This window comes from Xenia sp. Carnegie-2017, unplaced genomic scaffold (genome assembly GCF_021976095.1).
Source record: "Xenia sp. Carnegie-2017 unplaced genomic scaffold, XeniaSp_v1 HiC_scaffold_17, whole genome shotgun sequence".
In the NCBI taxonomy this organism is placed as follows: domain Eukaryota; kingdom Metazoa; phylum Cnidaria; class Anthozoa; order Malacalcyonacea; family Xeniidae; genus Xenia; species Xenia sp. Carnegie-2017.
Window position 1 is genome coordinate 500,194 of NW_025813479.1, and position 19,966 is coordinate 520,159.

The 19,966-nt window shown below is 31.9% G+C and overlaps 2 protein-coding genes and 4 long non-coding RNA genes across 7 annotated transcripts; all 6 read right to left on the reverse strand.

Moving 5' to 3' along the window:
* Positions 1-348: 348 nt before the first annotated feature.
* Positions 349-3,440, reverse strand: LOC124437795. The gene is made up of 3 exons (XR_006945845.1): positions 2,280-3,440; positions 1,525-2,192; positions 349-1,324 (listed from the first exon to the last, which is right to left on the reverse strand). It is a non-coding gene; the product is annotated as an uncharacterized LOC124437795 (long non-coding RNA).
* Positions 3,441-3,575: 135 nt separating this feature from the next.
* LOC124437800 lies at positions 3,576-5,049 on the reverse strand. The gene is made up of 2 exons (XR_006945851.1): positions 4,782-5,049; positions 3,576-3,617 (listed from the first exon to the last, which is right to left on the reverse strand). It is a non-coding gene; the product is annotated as an uncharacterized LOC124437800 (long non-coding RNA).
* Positions 5,050-5,295: 246 nt separating this feature from the next.
* LOC124437782 lies at positions 5,296-9,407 on the reverse strand. Of its 2 annotated transcripts, none has more exons than XM_046987713.1 (5): positions 9,090-9,407; positions 8,408-8,461; positions 7,266-7,991; positions 6,298-6,872; positions 5,296-6,052 (listed from the first exon to the last, which is right to left on the reverse strand). In XM_046987713.1, the coding sequence occupies exons 1-5, from the start codon at positions 9,311-9,313 to the stop codon at positions 5,655-5,657; spliced, it is 1,977 nt and encodes a 658-aa protein (XP_046843669.1). In that variant the 5' UTR covers positions 9,314-9,407; the 3' UTR covers positions 5,296-5,654. The 2 variants fall into 2 exon arrangements, with proteins under 2 accessions (XP_046843669.1, XP_046843667.1); XM_046987711.1 differs by having other exon boundaries at positions 8,384-8,461.
* Positions 9,408-10,539: 1,132 nt separating this feature from the next.
* Positions 10,540-12,967, reverse strand: LOC124437799. Its single transcript, XR_006945850.1, has 3 exons — positions 12,178-12,967; positions 11,360-11,862; positions 10,540-11,190 (listed from the first exon to the last, which is right to left on the reverse strand). It is a non-coding gene; the product is annotated as an uncharacterized LOC124437799 (long non-coding RNA).
* A 33-nt stretch (positions 12,968-13,000) lies between these two features.
* Positions 13,001-14,023, reverse strand: LOC124437802. Its single transcript, XR_006945853.1, has 2 exons — positions 13,479-14,023; positions 13,001-13,406 (listed from the first exon to the last, which is right to left on the reverse strand). It is a non-coding gene; the product is annotated as an uncharacterized LOC124437802 (long non-coding RNA).
* An 818-nt stretch (positions 14,024-14,841) lies between these two features.
* LOC124437779 lies at positions 14,842-18,969 on the reverse strand. The gene is made up of 5 exons (XM_046987706.1): positions 18,426-18,969; positions 17,573-18,295; positions 16,617-17,345; positions 15,957-16,537; positions 14,842-15,633 (listed from the first exon to the last, which is right to left on the reverse strand). Exons 1-5 carry the CDS (start codon positions 18,632-18,634, stop codon positions 15,260-15,262), a joined length of 2,616 nt encoding a protein of 871 aa, XP_046843662.1. The 5' UTR covers positions 18,635-18,969; the 3' UTR covers positions 14,842-15,259.
* Between the last annotated feature and the right edge of the window lie 997 nt (positions 18,970-19,966).

Consider the following 19,966-nt stretch of genomic DNA (forward strand, 5'->3'; position numbering starts at 1 on the left):
AAACATACGGTTTGTAGATAAATCGATGAAAAAACTGCTTTTCCGCCATCAGATCCAATTGATCTCTAAATAATGAACGTCGAAGACTTGCCACACTACGAGTGGGAAGGGCTTTTTATGTTTGTTTATAATAAGTTGGAATTTATGGCATAATGGCTTTGTGAAGAACACTTAAAAATGTTTGAAAACTGGTCATATCGAGGAATTTTCAACCAATACTTGTTGTGTGTCTTTAATTTAGCAAGCAAATAATTTTTCCCATAGTGCATTATGTGCATAGTCACAAAAATAGTTCTAACTTCATATCAAATCCTAGTTCACCATCGCATACAATTTATAAACGAATAATTGACCTCCATTCTAGAATCTCCTATATTTCATCGTGTGCAAAAACATTGAATAAACTAACCTTTATGTAAAGCAGACTATAAGTATATGTGTAAAAGAATATAAGAAAATAAAAATAAAAAGTTAACATACATATTTCAGGTTGGATAGTTAGAAACCAAAATCACAAAATAAAATTGTTTGTTAATATAAATATAGTGCTGTATACTAGTTGACAAGGTTTGAGTATATACAGCTTTTGTTCTGAAGCAAACTTTCACCCTTGTAACACAAGTCTTGCCTTTCATTCATGCATACATGGTTATATTAAAAACCTATTAAAAAAACAATCATACAGTTTTCGCTCATCCTATTTGATTTCAGAAATATTAAGGTTTGTGTGATGTCGAAATTAACTAATAAAAATGATCATCTTCGTTCATTGACTTAATTTTTGTAAATAACAATGTTCAAAGACTTTAGAAAGCTCTCAATTCGACGTTTTTGCAACCTTGAAATGATATCTTCATGCAAACGATTGAAATCATATTTTTCTGGAACCTTGTTGCCAATCATGTAGATATCTTTTTCACTATGAATTAAGCATTTCAGGTTTATGAAACAATCTTTCTTCATTTTTTCCAAGGCAGATGCTTCATCAAACTTTGGTCCTTCGTCCTCCTCGGCATATTTGAGTTCGGTGTCAACATTGGTCCGAACGAAGAAGAAAGGTTTGCCGAGGTCTTTTGAAACTTTCTCAATCAGTTCTTTGTCATGGTAAGTGAACCGAGATTTGGAAAAAATAAGAAAAGCATCATACTTCTTTAGACCACCCTCAATCTTGCAATATTCTTCAATATTAGGATATTTATGTGTTCCAATGCCAGGTAGATCCCAGAGTTTGATGTTTTCATTTTCAGGGTGAATATATTCAGTGGGCACTGTTGTAGTTTCACAGAAGCCAATTGGTGCTGCACCCTTTTCATAAGGTTTAAGTCTAAAAAAATATATTATGTTAAATGTATGTTATGTTATTATACGTTGACAAACAAAGTGCGACAAAGTAAAAGTGAAAACATGCAACAGTAAGGTACATAGAAGACATAACAATTTTCTTACTTTGTGAGCTTCAAAAAGAAAATTACCTTTATAATAATTTGCAAAGTATTATTGTAATTAAAAAAAGGAGGTAGTTACCCTCTCACAGCGTTGATGAAAGATGATTTCCCTGCTCCAGAACCTCCTGTTATGGCAATGTGTACACCATGTTTCTCCATGATTTAATTTGATCTTGAATAAAATCATCAACATCAATCAAACCATGTTTACCAACGTGAAACTTTGCTTCTTCTAGATGTTTTTCTTGTTGGCTTAAATCCTTGTTACCGTAAATGACACCGTTCAAACAATTCAAAAAATACTCTTTACGACGTTTAAGCAACTTTAAAATGACATCGTCGCGTAGACTGTCAAAGTCATATTTTTCTGTATCATTGTTGTCAATTACGTAGATATCACTTGTATCTTTTACCAAACCTTTCAGCTTGTCAAAGCAGTCTTCGTCATTCGTTACATCGACATGCCCATGCGTATGAATACAGACGAAAGGCCTTTGGAGCTCTTTTGAAACTTTTTTAACCAGTTCTATCTCATGGTTTGTGAAGCTGGATTTGCTACAAATTAGAAATGCGTCGTACTTCTTGAGATCACCGATGTTCCTGCAATATGTTTCAACATTGGGATTTTCAGGTGTTCCGATGCCTGGCAGATCACAGAGTTTGACATTTTGGTATTTAGGATGAGGATACGTTTTCCTCGAAGGTGATACGTCATTTAGTGATGACACTTCTTCGTATGCTTCAGATCTGTTCAAAGTTTTGCAAAAAGAAATTAGCCAAGCCTTAGTATCCTGCTCAAGTTATCGTCAATAGCAAGATTAAAAAATGAATTACCCTATTATGTTGTTGATGAACGACGACTTTCCTGAATTGCTTGATCCAATTACGGCAAAATATAACTCAAGCTTCTCCCATGTAGCTTCTAGTTCATTGTGGAAACTACGTATGCCATCAAGTCCTTTTTCCTTCACATATTGTCTGGCTTTTTCTAAAAGTTGTTCTTCTTCTTTTTTTAACACTAGTTGTGACCAGGATGAACCCATAATAAGCCAATAAGAAATGGAAAATTTAATGGTAAAATTGCAAAGAAATTTCGAACACCGTAAATGTTATTGTTGTTGCAAAACTTACATCAAACTGTAGGGTTCCTATATTCTTTACATTATATGATAAATAGTTCCAGGAATATGATTCAACACAGAAAAACGAAAGCATTTTGTTCAAAGCTTAAAATACAGTCATCGACTAAGAAAAAATCATAAATGTACTTATGACGACAGCAGTTATTAGAACTTGCCGTTTTGTAACGATATAACAAAATTGAGTTGAACTTTGATTTGCTCTATTGAAATTAACATAAAGATGCTAATATCGACGACACAAGATATTCCAAAGGTCGATCTCAAGATTTGCATTTACCTCATGCAGCTTGAGATGAACGTGAAATACACGTGCCTTTGTTTTACGACAAATAAAAGAATGGACGAGAACTGACTATAAAATCGCTAGTACGAGTCCGTTTTTCTTAAATATGCACCCCCCTGTAAACTTTCTGGTTACGTCCATGGTTTCTTATGCTTTACGTGTAAATTAAATCTCTTGAGAAAAAATCTCTGACATTGAATATAAAGGTGAGGAAATTTTTGTTTTTCATTGCTTGTCACACACACAACCATCTGTCAAAGGTAAGTTATACCACTATTTAAATTTACAATTGGCCGAACAGTTGTAACTATATAACTCATATTGACTTACAAAAAACCCGAAACTTTACCTTAGCTAAATAGAACTATCTAGTATCTACGTCCAAAACAGATCACTTAGTAGGGTGCGTGCTCTAGTTTGAATTAGATTTTTGTTTTGTAAAATTCTCTTGCTATTATACCATGATGGAGAGATTTTTTTGGAAGTAGGCTGCACCAAACAAAAATCTCGCTTGAATTGTTTTTGAATCAAGTTCTTTATAACTTTAAAATTTCGCATGGAAATTGACATCTCTCCACACTCCCAGTAAATACAGCTTTGACATACCTTACACAAATGAAGCAAGAAAACCCCCAAAGCTCCCATCATATTTATCATTTTCTTCGTGATAACATACAATAGCAGAAAGCGCATTATGATTGGTTGTTTAACGTCATGACGTCACGATCTACAGGTCCAACTTTTAAACTGAAAGATAAGAAATTGGAGCTTTTTAAGGACATATTTAACTCAATAACAAATAATAAGAAAGCATTGCAAAAACTTCATCGTTGTTAATGAAAAAAATTGAAGTTATAAAACTGAAATGACCGTGGAATACAACTGCTCAAAGATTTCCAAACTAATAAAGAGAAATAGGAAACAATAGCCAAGTTCAATTTAGGCCTCCATTGTAAAAAAATATAGATGGGCCTCTCCACCAATTGTTTTGCTTCTATAATTGTGCAAAGACTAGCAGTTCGGCATCAGTTAGCAAGTGCAAAACTTTGAGAAATTTACACTTCTGTTAACCTAGGAATTTTACAATTTTACTAAGAAATCAAAGAGTAGAAGAACAAAAAAGTCTTGATTCAGCATTTAATGATGCAACATCATTACCATATTGTTATAAGAAATATACTGATGTGTCCACAAGTAAGTGGTTTACTTATGACAAAATTATTTTGTTTTAGATGTAGATTTATAATTAATGTCAATATTTAATGCACGAACTTTATTATCTGCTTATACTTAATGATGATTTATAACAATGTTTATAAGTTATTTGCTTTTTTAGGCGGGCTACCTTTTGTTATGAAGCTGACACCCTCTCATGCAAATAAAACATGAATAAAACAATTCATGGTAGACAAATACATTAATCCACAAAGTACCAAGAAATTTAGTGTTTACAACATCTTGTAGCCTAGCTGCTTGGAATCCCTAGGTATTTAGATTTGGGCATAGTTAACCTTCAATGTAAAATTTGGTTGTTAGGAATGCTCCATTTCAATCTGTAAAAAAACTTATCACATCTCGCATAAATTCTTTTAATCTCATCTATGATGTCTTACCACACAAATTCTAAGTCACTAAAGCCATGTGTTAAAGATGGAAGTATAATTTAAATTTAAAATACTCTCAAACTTTTGTAGGCAAGGAATACATGCAGAATAGGGATTTTAACAAATTTGGCTTTGGCTATTGAATAAATACTTCAATAATTTCAGAATCTTGATATTTCTCATTTAGGTGATAGTCAATTTCCTCAGCAAAACATACCAAAACCAAAAACTGTTTAGTACAATTGTTTCCAAACCAAATGATCTGGAATCAATGAAATGAAGTGAAACAAATAAATAGCATTCTTACCTTAATAAGGAGTCAATGTATTCACAACAGCACCATTCATATGACCAAATTACAATTATTTCCAGCATTTTAGCAACAAAGTCGTGAATAAAAGCTTAACAATGTAACTTGGTGCCACAGTTGACAGTTTATGACATTCCTTAACACGTGTTAAATTGGTTATACTTGTATAATTGACATTGAACGATTGTTCTACGGCAGAAAAAAGACCTTACTTAACCAAAAACAAGACAACAATTTTAGACCAAAAAGAGTAGTCTAAGTTAAATAATATAAAATTTCTCGTTTTTCTATCAGTATTGAGCGTCTGCATGGTGAATGAATTACAAGAAGAGTTACTAATTGGTTTATTACTTCATGTAATCAAAACGATAGTGATATGTGTTATTTTGTACTTACGCCTGGATGGAAAAATATTTTCCAGACATTTTACGTATTCTGTTGTCCCAACTTTCTTTTTCCCTTCTGATTTATTGCCAAATACCTCAGATGAATAAAAATAAGTTCCCATGAGTTTTGATATGAAATTTTATTATTTATTAAATAACCAACAACTTACAATGTTGGATTCTATCCATGAAGGAGAAATGCAGAATATAAAAAAAGTGTTTTGGGTGCAAGAGAGGTGAATAAGTTATATTGCATTAAATTTATATTTAAAAGAAATCATTTTGCTGATTTTCAAGAAATTAAAAGAGTGTTTGCCAAGTGGCATGTTTAGTTAAAATAGAGAAATCACAAGCGCGAGTCTCGAGAAACGTGATATTAGGTACATGAACTTCAGAATAATATGTGTTATTTACTACGCATAAAGTGCTTTCGATTAAAAAATATTTTGTGATGTTTATATAATTTTGACTGTTAAGTTTTTTTTCATGTTTGTGAATTTTCTCCCTCTTTGTTTGCCGCATCGTAAGGCTTCAAAGCTTCTATTTCTAAATTTTTCATGCAATTTAAAAGATAATCATACGCCCATTTGACTTTGGCTGGTGATTCTTCTACTGACTTATCTTTCATAAGCTCTTCTTTGATTTCTTCAGATTTCTTTTTCTGAATCTTTTCATCGATTTTTCTTCGTATTTTTTTCTCATGCTCTTCTTCTTTGTGACACAATTCATCGATTTCTTCAGATGTCACCAGGGATTTTTTCAACTGATCATAAAAACCAAATACGCGATGATATCGAATGACTTCCATCGATATCAGTTCCACAAAAACTTCAGGATTAGATACAGCAATTACGAACAAAACAATCACCAATGGCACATGATCTGAAATATTTTTGGAAATATGAAAGAAAACTAGGTACAGATATAAGTATTTAGATATACGTTACTTATTATAACTTCTCCAATGTGTTATCCTTGCTCTCTGTGAATACAACTGAACACTATACCTTTTTCATTAACTGGAGCTGTAGATAAATTCCTGAGTCAAATGAGTATTTTTTGAAATTATATTAGCTACACTTTATGAATCATTACTACTTCTTTCAAACACAACCTTTCTAACATACCTTTCCAAAAAACGCCTTTCATTTTTATAGTAGCATGAGTTAATTTGGATAAAGAAACATCAAAGTTCTCTCTTTTTTTGCCTGACATTGCTTCACGAACAGCTTCAACCAAACGATCAAAATCATAATTCTCTGTAGCCTTGTTGTCAATCAAGAAGATATCTTTCTCATCGTGAACCAGACGTATCAGGTTTTCCAAACAGTTTGTCCTCATACCTTTCAAGACAGATGCTTCATCAAACTTTGGTCCTTCGTCATCCTTCGCATTCTCGAGTTCGGTGTCAACGTTGGTGCGAACAAAAAAGAAAGGTTTGTCGAGATCTTTTTTAACTTTCTCAGCCAACTCTTTGTCATATTGAGTGAATCGTGTTTTATAAAAAATAAGAAATGCATCGTACTTCTTTAGACCACCAACTTTTTTAGTGTACTCTTTGAGATTGGGGTATCCAGGCGTTCCGATACCAGGAAGATCCCAGAAAATGATGTTTTTATGCTCTGGATGTAAATACTTAGTGGGTTTATTTGTCGTTTCTGTAACACCAACGGGTGCAGCCCCTTTTTCGTAAGCTTTAATGCTGAAGGAAATGAATTTTATAAATTTAGTTATGTCAAGATATACTTGTCTGTTACCTCCTTAAAAGACCTCTCTATACTGCATACAATTAATGTCTACCACTTGAAATTAGCAGCTGTTTGGTTAATTGTACGAATAAAGTGCTGAAAACTTAGCAATTTTAAACATTTCATCCTACGATTATCAAGATTATGAAAATAACGTTAAACAACAATGTGGGAATATAACTATAGCAAACTGAAGAGTATTACACATCTCTTAGAACAAAGACAATGTTTTCCAAACACATTAGCCTATGTTACTGGCTGTTATTGACTCTCTTAATGTTTCACTGTTTAGTAAAAATACAGCTTTTAAATCAATTTATTCAATAGTTAAAGAAAAACATTATTACCCTCTTACAGCGTTGATGAAAGATGATTTCCCTGTTCCAGAGTCTCCTGTTATGGCAAAATTTATCTCTGTGTCTGTCCACAAAGGAATTGAATCACTGCTGTAAAAATCCAGAATATTATCAACACCGTGTTTCTGAGCTTGTTGAAAGATTTTTTTGGTATCCTTGGTATTTACGAAAATGGTATAATTCAAAGAATTCACAAACAACTCTTTTCGACGTTTCATCAGCTTCAAGATGATATCTTCAAACTGATTTTTATTCACGAATTTGTTGTCAATTACGTAAATATCAGATTCATCCATAACCAAATGTTTAACAAAGTCAAAGCATATTGTTTTGATGTTTTTTAGCGTAGCTTCCTTATCTTTCTTGACATTTTTTTCGTCGTCTTCAGCAAGGGTGCAAACGAAAACAAAAGGTTTTCGGAGATTTTTTGAAACACTTTCGGCTATTTTTTTCTCTTTATCAGATATTCTTGATTTGACAAAAATGACAAATGCGTCAAAATTCTCAGCACAAGGCGACTTTGAGCAACAATTAGATGGAAAACAGCATCTTGATGGTAAACAACAAGATATTAAACAAGATACTAAACAACAAAGGGATGATGATGAAGAACAAGTTAATGTTTTGATGTCAGGTAAATCCCAGAAGATGATGTTTTTGTTTTCAGCATAACGATAAATTGCACGATTCTTCTTTTTCTTTTTGTCATTTATAAGTCTACAGAAAAAACATTAATAAATATACATTACATTAAGAACTATATGAATTTTAAGTCGGCAAAGAAATTGCACATACAAGTGTTATCAATCACAAGAAACATACAAGATTACTTGAAGTTATAAAACAACTAACAACAATAATGCAATAGATATTCCAACAGCGAACGTTTTTATATCTATGGTTGCGAGGAAGGATGAGAATACCAGTAGCGGATGCAGGATAAGAAAGAATGCATTAAATTGGATGCATTTCAAATTAAAATACTTTACAAACCCTCTTATTAATGATAATTTGATTTGGCTCTAAATTGCTTTTTAAGTTTTTTAATGAATTTCGTGTTGTTAGTATTTTAAATTTAAAATGAGCAGATGTAATGCATTCTGACTTACTCTGGACCATTCAACTGAGAATACTTTGTTCTTTCTGTAGGGGATGCATCTGTCGAGTTGTCGCGGCCATCTTCAAATCTACAAAGAATAAAATCCTTCAATATGATGTATTTCAAACGGTTAAAAACAAAATAAATGAGATGAACTTCCTCATTATCTTTTGTTTTAAATACGTTCGGTTCATGTAAAGTTCGACGTTCTAACTAGGCCTAAATGCACATTTTCCTTATGATCGAAATTTGTTAAAGCTTAATTAAGCATTTGTAATACATTTGAGTTACTTTGTGATGTGTCACAGAAGTATGTACAAATTGTCTCAAGTCAACTTTAAACTTTGAAGAACCTATGATTGCTTCTAAACAAGCTATTGCATTATTTGCTTCTTAAGGCAATAAGGGATATAATAATAACGGTTTAATATAACAAAAACTGCCACGAAATAGATGAATATTTTGTCACGCTTTGTGCTTACAGAAGCAGATGCTATGAATATTATGATAAACAAGTATACAAATTATTGTGGACATGGTGACTTTAATTCTTCATTTTATGCCTGATATTTATTAAATACTTTGGATGTGAATAACTGTTCATCGAAAGCTCATTTTACTAAATTTGTCAAAGTATTTAGCACAGTCAAACGAAAACTATTTTAACAAGCGGCCAAATGTCTGCGGTCGTTCTTATTGTAAATTAGACATCTTACCCAATAACAGTGTCAATGAAAGATGATTTTTCTGATCTGCTCAATCCAAGTAAACCAACATGTAATGGGAGAGGCTCACTGTGCCACTTCTTGATTTGATTATTGCAGAATTCATCTATACCAATAAGTTTTTTATTCCTCCTCACTTCTTGTTCAGCCTCAACTATATAAACTTCTTCCTTTTCTGTTAATGTTAATGCTCGTTTAGAGAGGCATAAGCCCATGTTGATAGATAGACAAGATCGTATTTATAAGAAGATTTCCGATGCTAAACGCTCAGCAAAGTAATTGAACGTTGAACTTCAATCATAGCATTTGTAAAAAGTCGTTGAAAAGCAACAGTGGGGGTTCGCGTCCATTCTTGATATGGTAAATAGTTCCTGGAACAAATTATACATTACGGCCTGACCAAAAGTATAAGTGATGTATAACTTTGAAATAAATCATTCGAAATAAGGCCTTTTTGTAGGTAAGTTGTTGCAAACATTAGATTTGTTGTAGGAGTATAAACTCCTTAAGAAATTATAAGATTTCACTTTTTGACAAAGAGCCTTTATCTGAAAATGCTCATGCTAAAGCAAATACAAATGCTGTCAACAATTACTAACAGCCATAACATTGAACGTTAACACAACTTTGATTCCATAAAACTAAACATTAGACATAACTTTGCTTTTAACATCTAAGGAAAATTTCTGTAATCTTCAAAAGGAAAATCAATGTCACGAGCACATAAACATGTTTTGCCAAAGAATTTCTTGATTGATTACTAAAAAACCTGCATGACCAGAACAAAAGTGTTGATTTGTCAATTTCTGATTGGATAACTAGTTGCATCATGTTTTCTAACAAAACCATGGAAGCAAGTTTGATTATAAACCCTTCATATTTTTAGCTGAGTAGTTACATAAAGCACTTCATATTTTTTTGTTGTTAAATCATTCAACTGTCTAGCAGTTTCAACAAAAAATCGATCCCAAATTAAAAAATTGTATTTCGCAACAATATGAAATCACGAGTGGTGCAGATTGCCAAATAGAATAAACGTAAGTAAAGTATTACCATTAAGAAAAGCAGAAAAGAAAGATTAAGGTTCTTGTGCATAAAAAATTATCACCGAAATTTGAAGGATTTAACAAGTCAGCTCTCTGATACATATATTACAATGGCTGGGGAAAGCTCTTGGTACATACCACTGCCAAACTTGATATAGGATTTTAGAAAGAAGGGCTGAGTCTTTTTGAGCCCTCTTCGAGGCTCAAACATTTCCCTAAATACAATCGTTCTGTTTGTTTTACAATAGTCTTCTACATATTGAAAAAAAATGTTTCCAATATCATAATATGATTTACATAGTTAATGGCATACCAGTATCACATATCCCCAACGTTTGAAAAACTCCATGCAATGATGGTGTATAACCTTCGAATCATAATAAAGTTAACAGCAACAGTTTTAGAATTAATATATTGAAAAACTATACACAGTATATTTGCTAATACATCATGCGGTGCTTACTTCGAGTTGGTATACGAAATATAATGAGTGAAAATATGTAGCTACTGCGGTATATCAATAAAGTCTTTTTGTTATAATACTGAATATTTATATAGCGTATATTTATGTTGAAAGAGAGAAGGAATCATAATACTATAAATTTGAATATGTGGGAATGTAGAAATGTCAGTAATAGTGCAATTCTAGAGAACAATTTTATTTTAGTACGTAGCTGTTCGTTTCTGTTCAGGTAAAACATAAAAAAATCAAGCTAAAATTGATGAAAAATCTGTTAACATTATCTGTTAAAAATCTGTTAACATCTGCTTGAAAAAGATTCGGAACGGTATGTTCGCATACGTTTCTGTCACTTTTTTTTTGCAATGTGAAGGTCATTCTATCATTGAGTTTCGCGTGGTTGTGAATTGTTACTGTTTATTCTATCTAAAGCGTTTCTTTCAATTCACCAATGCGTTTTGTAAGGTAATCATACGCCAATTGGACTTTAGCTGGTGACTCGTCAACCGCCTTTTGTTTCAAAAACTCTTTGATTTCATCACCAAACTTTTCTTCAGATTTTAACTGATCGTGAAAACCAAACACGCTATAATATCGAGAGTGACTTTTTTAAAAATGAGTTGTACAAAAGTTTTAAGATAAGGTTCAGCAATCATGCCTAAAACAATCACCTTGGATACTTGAGCTGAAAAAAATAGAAATTAAATCTTCCCAATTACATTGATATTAAACAAGAAATTATAAACTGAGTATACCTCTCAAAAAGTTGGCCTTAATTCTTATTATTGCATGTAAAGACCTGTCCAAGGAAGCAACAAAACTCTCTTGTTTTTCCTCAGGTAACGTTTCATCGGGAATCAAACCTTCCAGGTTTTTCAAACAATTTTTCCTCATACGTTTTATGACAGATGCTTCATCAAACTTTGGTCCTTCGTCATCCTTCGCATTTTTGAGTTCGGTGTCAACGTTGGTACGAATGAAAAAGAAAGGTTTGTCGAGCACTTTTGAAACATTCTCAGCCAGTTCTTTATCATGTTGAGTGAATCGCGATTTGCCAAAAATGAGAAATGCATCGTACTTCTCCAGACCAACAACTTTTTTACAATATTCTTCAAGATTGGGGTATGTAGGTGTTCCAATGCCAGTTAGATCCCAGAAAATGATGTTTTTATGATTTGGGTGTGAATACGTAGTGGGTTTCTTTCTCATTTCTTTAATACCAACTGGTGCTGCTGCTTTTTTTTTACTAGCTTTGATACTGAAAGAAAAGATATGTTCTCAGACAATCAACAATTTGTGGTATAGCTTAATTCAATTACGTTTATTACTGGTAAGAACACAGACAATAAATGGTTTGTACAGGATTTCAATCTCCTCATTTGTGCTTCAAGATAATTAAATATTTGAGGTATTTAATAAACGATTATTTTCTTGATCTTTATAATTTTCTTCTATGAGCTTTTTTATTATTTGTTTCACTGTTATTTTGATCAAAAGTTGAAAAAGTTATAACTTCTAGTTATAATTTCAATAGAAATTACTTTTAATTTTGAGCAAGCAATAAATTTGTTACCCTCTCACAGCGTTGATGAAAGATGATTTTTCTGTTCCAGAATTTCCTGTTATAGCAAAATTTATCTCTGTGTCTATCCACAATGAAATTAAATCCTTGCTGTAAAATTCCAGAATCTTATCAACACCGTGTTTCTGAGCTTGTTTGAAGAGTTCCTTTGTTTTCTTGGTGTTTAAGAAAACGGCCTCATTTAAAGATTGCAGAAATATCTTTTCGACGTTTCAAAAACTTGGACTTGATATCTCCAAGCAGACTCTCAAAGTCGCGTTTGGATGTATCCTCTTTGTCAATTACGTAAATACCTGACTCATCCTTTACCAAATCTTTAAGGCTTTTTTTCTATCCAAAACAGTTTTTTCGTCATCTTTGCCTTCATCAGTGTTTGCAATGATGAAAATGACCGGCTTTCTATGCTTTTCTAAAATTTTCTTGGCAATTTCCCTCTCATTCTTAGGTCTTGATTTAACAAATATAAGAAATGCATCCAACGTCCTAAAACTAGGCTTCTTTGAAAAAAAATTTGAACTTAAATTCTTGAATTTGATTTCAGGATCTTTGTCAGAGATGCGTTAATGAAAATATACATTTGGTATTTTACTATAAACTAAAGTGGGATACAGTCAGTATACAATGAGCTGGCATAAAGCCTTCAGCCATTATAACACAAATGTTTGGTGAAGCTGTTTGTTCCATTGCATTTACATTTTAATTTGAAAACCGTTTGAAATTTAAATAACAAATCAATATGTTCATATAAATTCAACTCAAAGAAGTTTAGCTCAAAATGTGGTGTTTTTGTTTCTTCAAACATCCGCAAAGCTGTTATATCGATTTTTATTTCTTTAAAAATTAAAGTCTTTCAAATGTAATGAAGTATGTAGCTCTTATATTTCTTTAATAATTAATATTTCAACTAAATCAAATTTGTTGTGACTTGTCATTTTAATTTTGAAAATTTTAACAGAGTTCTTTTTCCATCCATGATTTTGAGAGCTTCTATATTATACTGAAACATTAAGTACGAAATGGACAATTTTTAAAGCACAGTTAATCATAAATTACCAAAAGGCGAAGTCTGTTCAAGACAAATAACGATGTTGTGGCTTATAAATAAGTAGTTATACGTATTTTTGCGGACTTTGCATCTGTTAATTCTTTATTTATTAGATTTTATTGGTTTGAAACCATTTAACAAAATTCATTGAACTGATTGAAGCAAACGACGCAATCTGTAAAATATAATTTATACGTATCACCTATGTAGAAAATTTATATTGTAAAACCAACCAGCAATAACTTACCGACTAAGAGCCTCGATTAAAAAGTTTCCTGATTTCTTTGATCCGATGAAAGCAAACACCTTTTTATTTTTTTCCATTCCTTGATTTGGCATATATACCAATCACTTCTGCCATCAAGCCCATTTTTCTTAACTTTTTCTTTAGCTTCATTTAAAAACTTTTTGTCATTTTTTGCAAATTTAAACTTTTTTTTTGAGGACTTTGGAGCCATAAGGATAGTTTGATCTGATCGAAATTGAAACGGGTTTTAAATGTGAGACGTTGAACGAGATTATTGACTGTTAGAATGTTGTTTTTGCCAAAAGTCGGTAAAGAGCAACAGCGGGATGTCGTCTCTATTCAAATAATGGTATTTCCTTCCTGGAGTGATTTAATGCATAAGAAACGAAAGAATTTTGTTTATACTATTTTTGACAAAAATCGACACATTAATATTTGAAGTATACAAGATGAATTCCACAACAGACAAATGGAAAGCAGTAAATTACTGCAATCATGTCACTACTTCCAATGACATTGGTCTTTTGCCAGTGACATGGAACGTTGTTAAGATAAAGATCAGTTGAAATTGTCGGCCAAATTTATCACATACTATTGTCACATAAACATTGTTATAGCATTTTTGATTTTATGTATCAACAAAATTGAGAACGGGGCTTATGTAAATCATATTGCTTTAAATAAAGTAAATTTGATTCTGGCCTACTTCTACATTCAGGAGTTTACCAAACAGTAAAATGCATCATTGCAACATCAAATATTGTAAATAACTTCACTGTAGAGAATGAGAGATAAAGTAATATAAGGTAATTTGTTATTAGACAAAAGTTACCTAATCATGCAAGACATCAAAATTGACCTTTGAACATTGCATTATTATTCAAATCAGTATATATTATTAACAATAATCTGAACTTCTGTTCAATTTTTCAATAGAAAAAATGTAAAACCTTACGTGGCTCGGTATATAGTGTAGCAACTCAATTGATTCGACATAACTTGAATGGCTTTAGCTATTTCGTTTCTCCACTTAAAACTTAACTAATTTTAGATAAAGAATCTCTGTCAAAAAATGACTAGAGAAATATATAATAAATAGAGTTCGTTAAAGTATAGTCTGATGATGAATTTGCAATAAATTCAAAATACAACTATTCAAATAAAAATTGTCTTGTTTCCTTCTCAAATATTGAGTTGAACGTGAACTTTTTATTTGGAGTATGTTTCATTTTGTACTACACAAAATTGTCGGCTAGCTGGTAATGATTCAACATTTAAGAATAAGATGCTTATGTTTTTTCTGTAACATTATAGTAAGAACTATTCAGCATAACATTTCTTCAGGTTTAGAGAAAAAGAACAGTTTTATAACATATTTATATAATTAGAAATATTTGCATTTTACATCATAATAAAGTAATCAATACAGTGAAATGTAAATATCATAAAGATTCTGTTTGTAAGAGACAACAAAATTATGTTAAAAATTATTTTGTAAAAGTAATTGTGTATTCCTGTTGCTTTTACTAAGGGAGTGGATGCAATTACATTTGGAAAAGACGAAATGTTAAAGTTTTAACATTTGCTATGTATGCACGGGTACATGTACCTATATTTAACGAGTGCTGTAAATATTATTAAAATAATCAAATAAAAGAATTTTAAATTAGTGTTGATATTTTCTTCAAAACCACCAGATATATTTTATACCAACAGGTATAAATGTGGTGATTTGGAAAGGCAAATGAATAGTTTTGGGTAATAGCGTTAATGTATTCTGCTCAAATGGGACTGTTTATTACTGTTGCATCCCAAATGTTGAGAGCAACTTTTTCTAGATCGTTGATGCATTTTGAAAGAAACTCATGAACCCTACCATACCATGACTCTAATAGCGTCTCCGTCCAGGGAAATGTAATAAAATCAGAATTCATACCATAATCTTTAACAAGAGTTTCTAGATTGATTGAACTATACTTCAATATGACATCCGATGATTTTTTTTTCAACGCCTTAAATTTATCGGATCCTACAATAGGAAGACCAAACTGGTGACAATAAAAACTCACTTCATTCCAAACCACAACTATGTTGAAAACTGGTCCATCTTTAGAAACACGTTTTGACTTTGCACCAGCCAGTTTTGTTGCTCGAGCTAGAATTGATACAAAATATATATATTTAATATTCGAACAAGCACGACCGTACATGCAGGTGGGATTAAGAAATATATGTAAAGATCTTCTACATAAAAAATACCGACAACCTGTGAAGTAACGGTATGATAACTAATAAACCGTAAGATATATACATATAAAAAATTTAATTGAGTGATCGTGCAGATGGAATTAAAAATTCTGTAAATAAAGAATATAATTCAGATAACCAGTTCTAGCAATCTTGATACATGGATAAAAATATGTATTTATGGCTATGCATGGGTACATCACTGCAGATAATTTCTTATAATTAACAAACCTTTCAACAAATTTGCCTTTCGTTTTATGCTTTCTCGTGTCACAGTGTCAATAGAAAGGTTGAAGCATTCCATTTTACGATGTGGTAAAGCATCTGAGATAGATTCGATCAAACGATTAAAATCATATTTATCCGTGAATTTGTTGTCGATCAAGAATACCTCATTCTTATTGTTGATCAGACCTTTCAGATTGTTTAAGCAGTCTGTCTTCATTTTATCCAAAGCAGACTTTTCATTGAAATTTGGTCCTTCGTCATCTTTGGTATTTTTGATTTCGGTATCAATGTTGGTGCGAATGAAAAACAAAGGTTTCTTGATACTTAAGTCTTGTAAAACTTTCTCAGCCAACTCTTTGTCATATTGAGTGAATCGTGTTTTGTAAAAAATGAGAAATGCATCATACTTTTCTAGACCACCAACATTTTTACAGTAATCTTTAAGATTAGGATGTTTAGGTGTTCCAATTCCAGGTAGATCCCAGAAAATGATGTTTTCATGTTTCTGGGATGTATATTTAGTGGGTTTTATTGTCACTTCTTCTGTCCCAACTGGTGCTGCGCCAACATGATGAGCTTTAAGTCTGAAAACGATTTGTATATTCTATTAATTGTTTTATGAATGACTATTAGGTCATATTGTTTCAAATTAGTTTCTATTACCCTCTCACAGCGTTGATAAAAGAAGATTTTCCTGTTCCTGAATTTCCTGTTATGGCAAGATTTATCTCTGTGTCTTTCAATGAACTAATTTGACAATGATAAAAATCTTCTATACCAGAAATGCCATGATGTTCAACGTAATCCTTAATTTGGGCAATGCGTTTTTCATCTTCACTTATTGTGTCTTTTCCGTACATTACATAGTTCAAAGACTGTAAAAAACTTTCACTTCGACGCTCTAGTAACTTTGAGACGACATCTCCACGCAAACGATCGAAATCATATTTATCTGTAACTTTGTTATCAATTAGGAAGATATCATTTTCATCATGAATTAAACCTTTCAAGTTTTCGAAACAATCATTCTTTATTTTTTCCAAGACGGATGTTTCATCAAACTGTGGTCCTTTGTCTTCCTGGGCGTTTATGAGATCTTGATGAATGTTGGTGCGAACAAAAAAGAAAGGCCTTTTGAGCTCTTTGGAAACTTCTTTTGCAAGCTCTTTGTCATAGTTGGTGAATCGTGTTTTGCAAAAGATAAGGATTGCGTCGTAGCTTTCCATGTTCATTTTCTTGAAGTATTCTGAGAGATTCGAATATTCAATTGATCCAAAGCCAGGGAGATCCCACATTTTGACATTATTTTTTTCAGGATAAACGTACTCAGTGGGCAGTATTTTCACTTCGGTAACATCAACTGGTGCTGCACCTTTTTCATAAGCTTTGAGTCTAAAAAAGTATATTATGTCAAATTTTTGTCACGCATTGATGATAATGATGAATATCATTAGATACGCTGCCCAAATATCGAAATGAAAAGAAAACATAAAAAGTAACATCGCAGCTCTTATAAGACAGAAAAGGAAATCAATTTATGGAAGGCTTTATGAAAAATTCCAATTTCATCCCAGTTGTAATTTCACCTAATTTCATTGTTAATGGGAAGTTATGATTACCCTCTCATAGCGTTAATAAAAGATGATTTCCCAGTCCCAGAATCTCCTGTAATTGCAAGATTTATTTCTGTGTTTTCCCAGGATTCAATTTGATCTCGAATAAAGTCTTCGAAATCAATCAAACCATGTTTTTTAACACGATGCACAGCTTCTGCTAAAAGTCTTTCTTCATCGGTTAGTTTCTCGTTTTTGAAAATGACATGATTCAAGCAATTCAAAAAGTAATCTTTTCGACACTTCAGCAACTTCAAAATGACTTCCCCTGACAGACAGTCAAAATTACATTTTTCCATGTCATTATTGTCAATTACGTAGATATCAGTCTCATCATTTACCAAACCTTTAAGGTTATTAAAGCAACATTTCTTTATTTCTTCCATTGCAGTTTCTTTGTTCATCAGTAATCCATCGACCTCTTCGGCATTCTTAATGTCTATATGTGCATACGTATGAAGACACAGAAAAGGTCTATGGAGCTCTTTTGAAACTTTCTTAACCAGTTGCATTTCATTTTCTGTAAATCTTGATTTGCTAAATATCAGAAATGCGTCATACTTCTGGAGATCACCAATGTTTCTGCAATATGTTTCAAGATTGGGGTTTTCAGGTGTTCCGATGCCTGGCAGATCCCAGAGCTCGACATTTTTGTATTTAAAATGAAGATTTGTAGCTCCCAAAGCTGATAAGTCATTTGGAGATGCCTCTTGTTCGCAAGCTTTTAATCTGGGTAAAATATTGTTGCATTATTAAATATATTACATTCCTTATTTATTATTAAGTAGCAAACACAGATAACGTGTAAACCGCAGTAAACGTATACCATTACTTTAGTGAACCAAGAAAAAAAACTAACCCTGTAAAAGCGTTGATGAATGATGACTTTCCTGAATTGTTTGATCCAGTTACGGCGAAATTTAACTTCAATTTCTCCCAAGCATCTAATTGATCATTCAAAAAATTAATTTTGCCGTCAAGTCCATTTTGTTTTATATAATATTTTGCCTTTTCTAAAAGTCCTTCTTCTTCATTTGTTAAAATTGGTTTTGACGAAGATGAATTCATAATATCCCAAGGAAAGTTTAACTTTATTGACTCAGAGTTTAAACTGCAGAGAAATTTGAACGATGTTGTCTATGCAAAGTTTACAGCAAACAGCAGGATTTCTGTTCTTTTCATTATATGATAAATAGTTCCAAGAATAGGATACATTGCACAAGAACGAAAGCTCTTTAATCAGAACTTTAAAAAACCTATTAGACAAAGAAGAAATTCTCCGTCTCTTTTTCATAAATCCATGCTGGCCACAGCCCCAAGAATATGCTCCTTTTTTAAATTTTGGGTCTTCTTACAAAGGAAGCAAATTCGATTTCGATATGCCTCATTGAAAGTTAAATATTTGCTTGTATTGCTGAGAGTAGATTGTCCATAAGTCAATCTCAAAAAAATTGGAATCAAACGCCGGCGCCGGCTTGAAATAAACGTGAATTAAAGACTGGATGAGGATTTATTGCATGAAAAAGTGCATACCAAGTTATGAAGATTTCCCAATATATCTTTATTTCTCTTATTGGGTTTCCATCGACCACGGGGTGCTTAAAGAACAATAATGTTCACCCACTTCGGCTGGAGCTCACAATCACAGTCACAATAGATGTGATATTATATTCTTTTTCTTTCTGACATGCTGAAACGAAACTTAATTAAGAATTTATAGTTTGTGTTAAATTATCAATATATTAATTAAAAAACGAAGGGGTGTATAACACGAACTTTTATTTTTTGAAACAAAAACAAGACGTTTAAAGCGATTCTTACATTTGATTGAGTGGCAAAATTGAAACCAATTTTATAGCTGTAAACTCTCAGAACAGTAGGGTTTCGTCTGAAATCATACTATGAGTAATTTCTTAAAATGAATAAAAACAGAAAATGAAACATCTTATTTGTAATTTTTCATTGAAGTACCTAAAATACAAGAATTATTTATTTGCTGTTTACAGTGCTTGAATGAGGAAAATTAGGATTTTATAGTTTCTCACAAATAACAATTCCGCATAAAATCAGCCAACACGATATACTGATTTGAATAATAATAGATTGTCCAAAGGTCATTTTTACAATTTGCATGATGAAGCACGCTTGATGGGTTCTTACTTTATCCAGTTTTATCTTGGTTTAATAAAGTTAGTTTTAGAAATTAATTGTTGATGAAGTTACATACATCGTTAATAATCAATTCAGAGAGTATTTACTGATAATTAACTTGTGAAATATGTCAAGTAAATGGAAAACGTAAAGCAAAGAACATTTATGAAAGCAAAAGACCAACAGTGTTCTTGCTGGACAAGAGAACTGAACATAACTTGAACCTTGAAATTTTTTCATAAGGATTTT

Excerpts from the sequence above, each read along its gene's own strand:
- LOC124437779 (XM_046987706.1), bottom strand. The coding sequence starts at position 18,634 with ATGAATTCATCTTCGTCAAAACCAATTTTAACAAATGAAGAAGAAGGA. Across the intron at positions 16,538-16,616 it reads TTTATCAACGCTGTGAGAGG|ACTTAAAGCTCATCATGTTG; the intron begins GTAATAGAAACT and ends AATCGTTTTCAG. Across the intron at positions 15,634-15,956 it reads AAAGGCAAATTTGTTGAAAG|CTCGAGCAACAAAACTGGCT; the intron begins GTTTGTTAATTA and ends TATCAATTCTAG.
- LOC124437782 (XM_046987711.1), bottom strand. The coding sequence starts at position 9,313 with ATGGGCTTATGCCTCTCTAAACGAGCATTAACATTAACAGAAAAGGAA. Across the intron at positions 7,992-8,383 it reads TCTCAGTTGAATGGTCCAGA|ACTTATAAATGACAAAAAGA; the intron begins GTAAGTCAGAAT and ends TTTTTTCTGTAG. Across the intron at positions 6,053-6,297 it reads GAAAGGCGTTTTTTGGAAAG|ATCATGTGCCATTGGTGATT; the intron begins GTATGTTAGAAA and ends AAAATATTTCAG.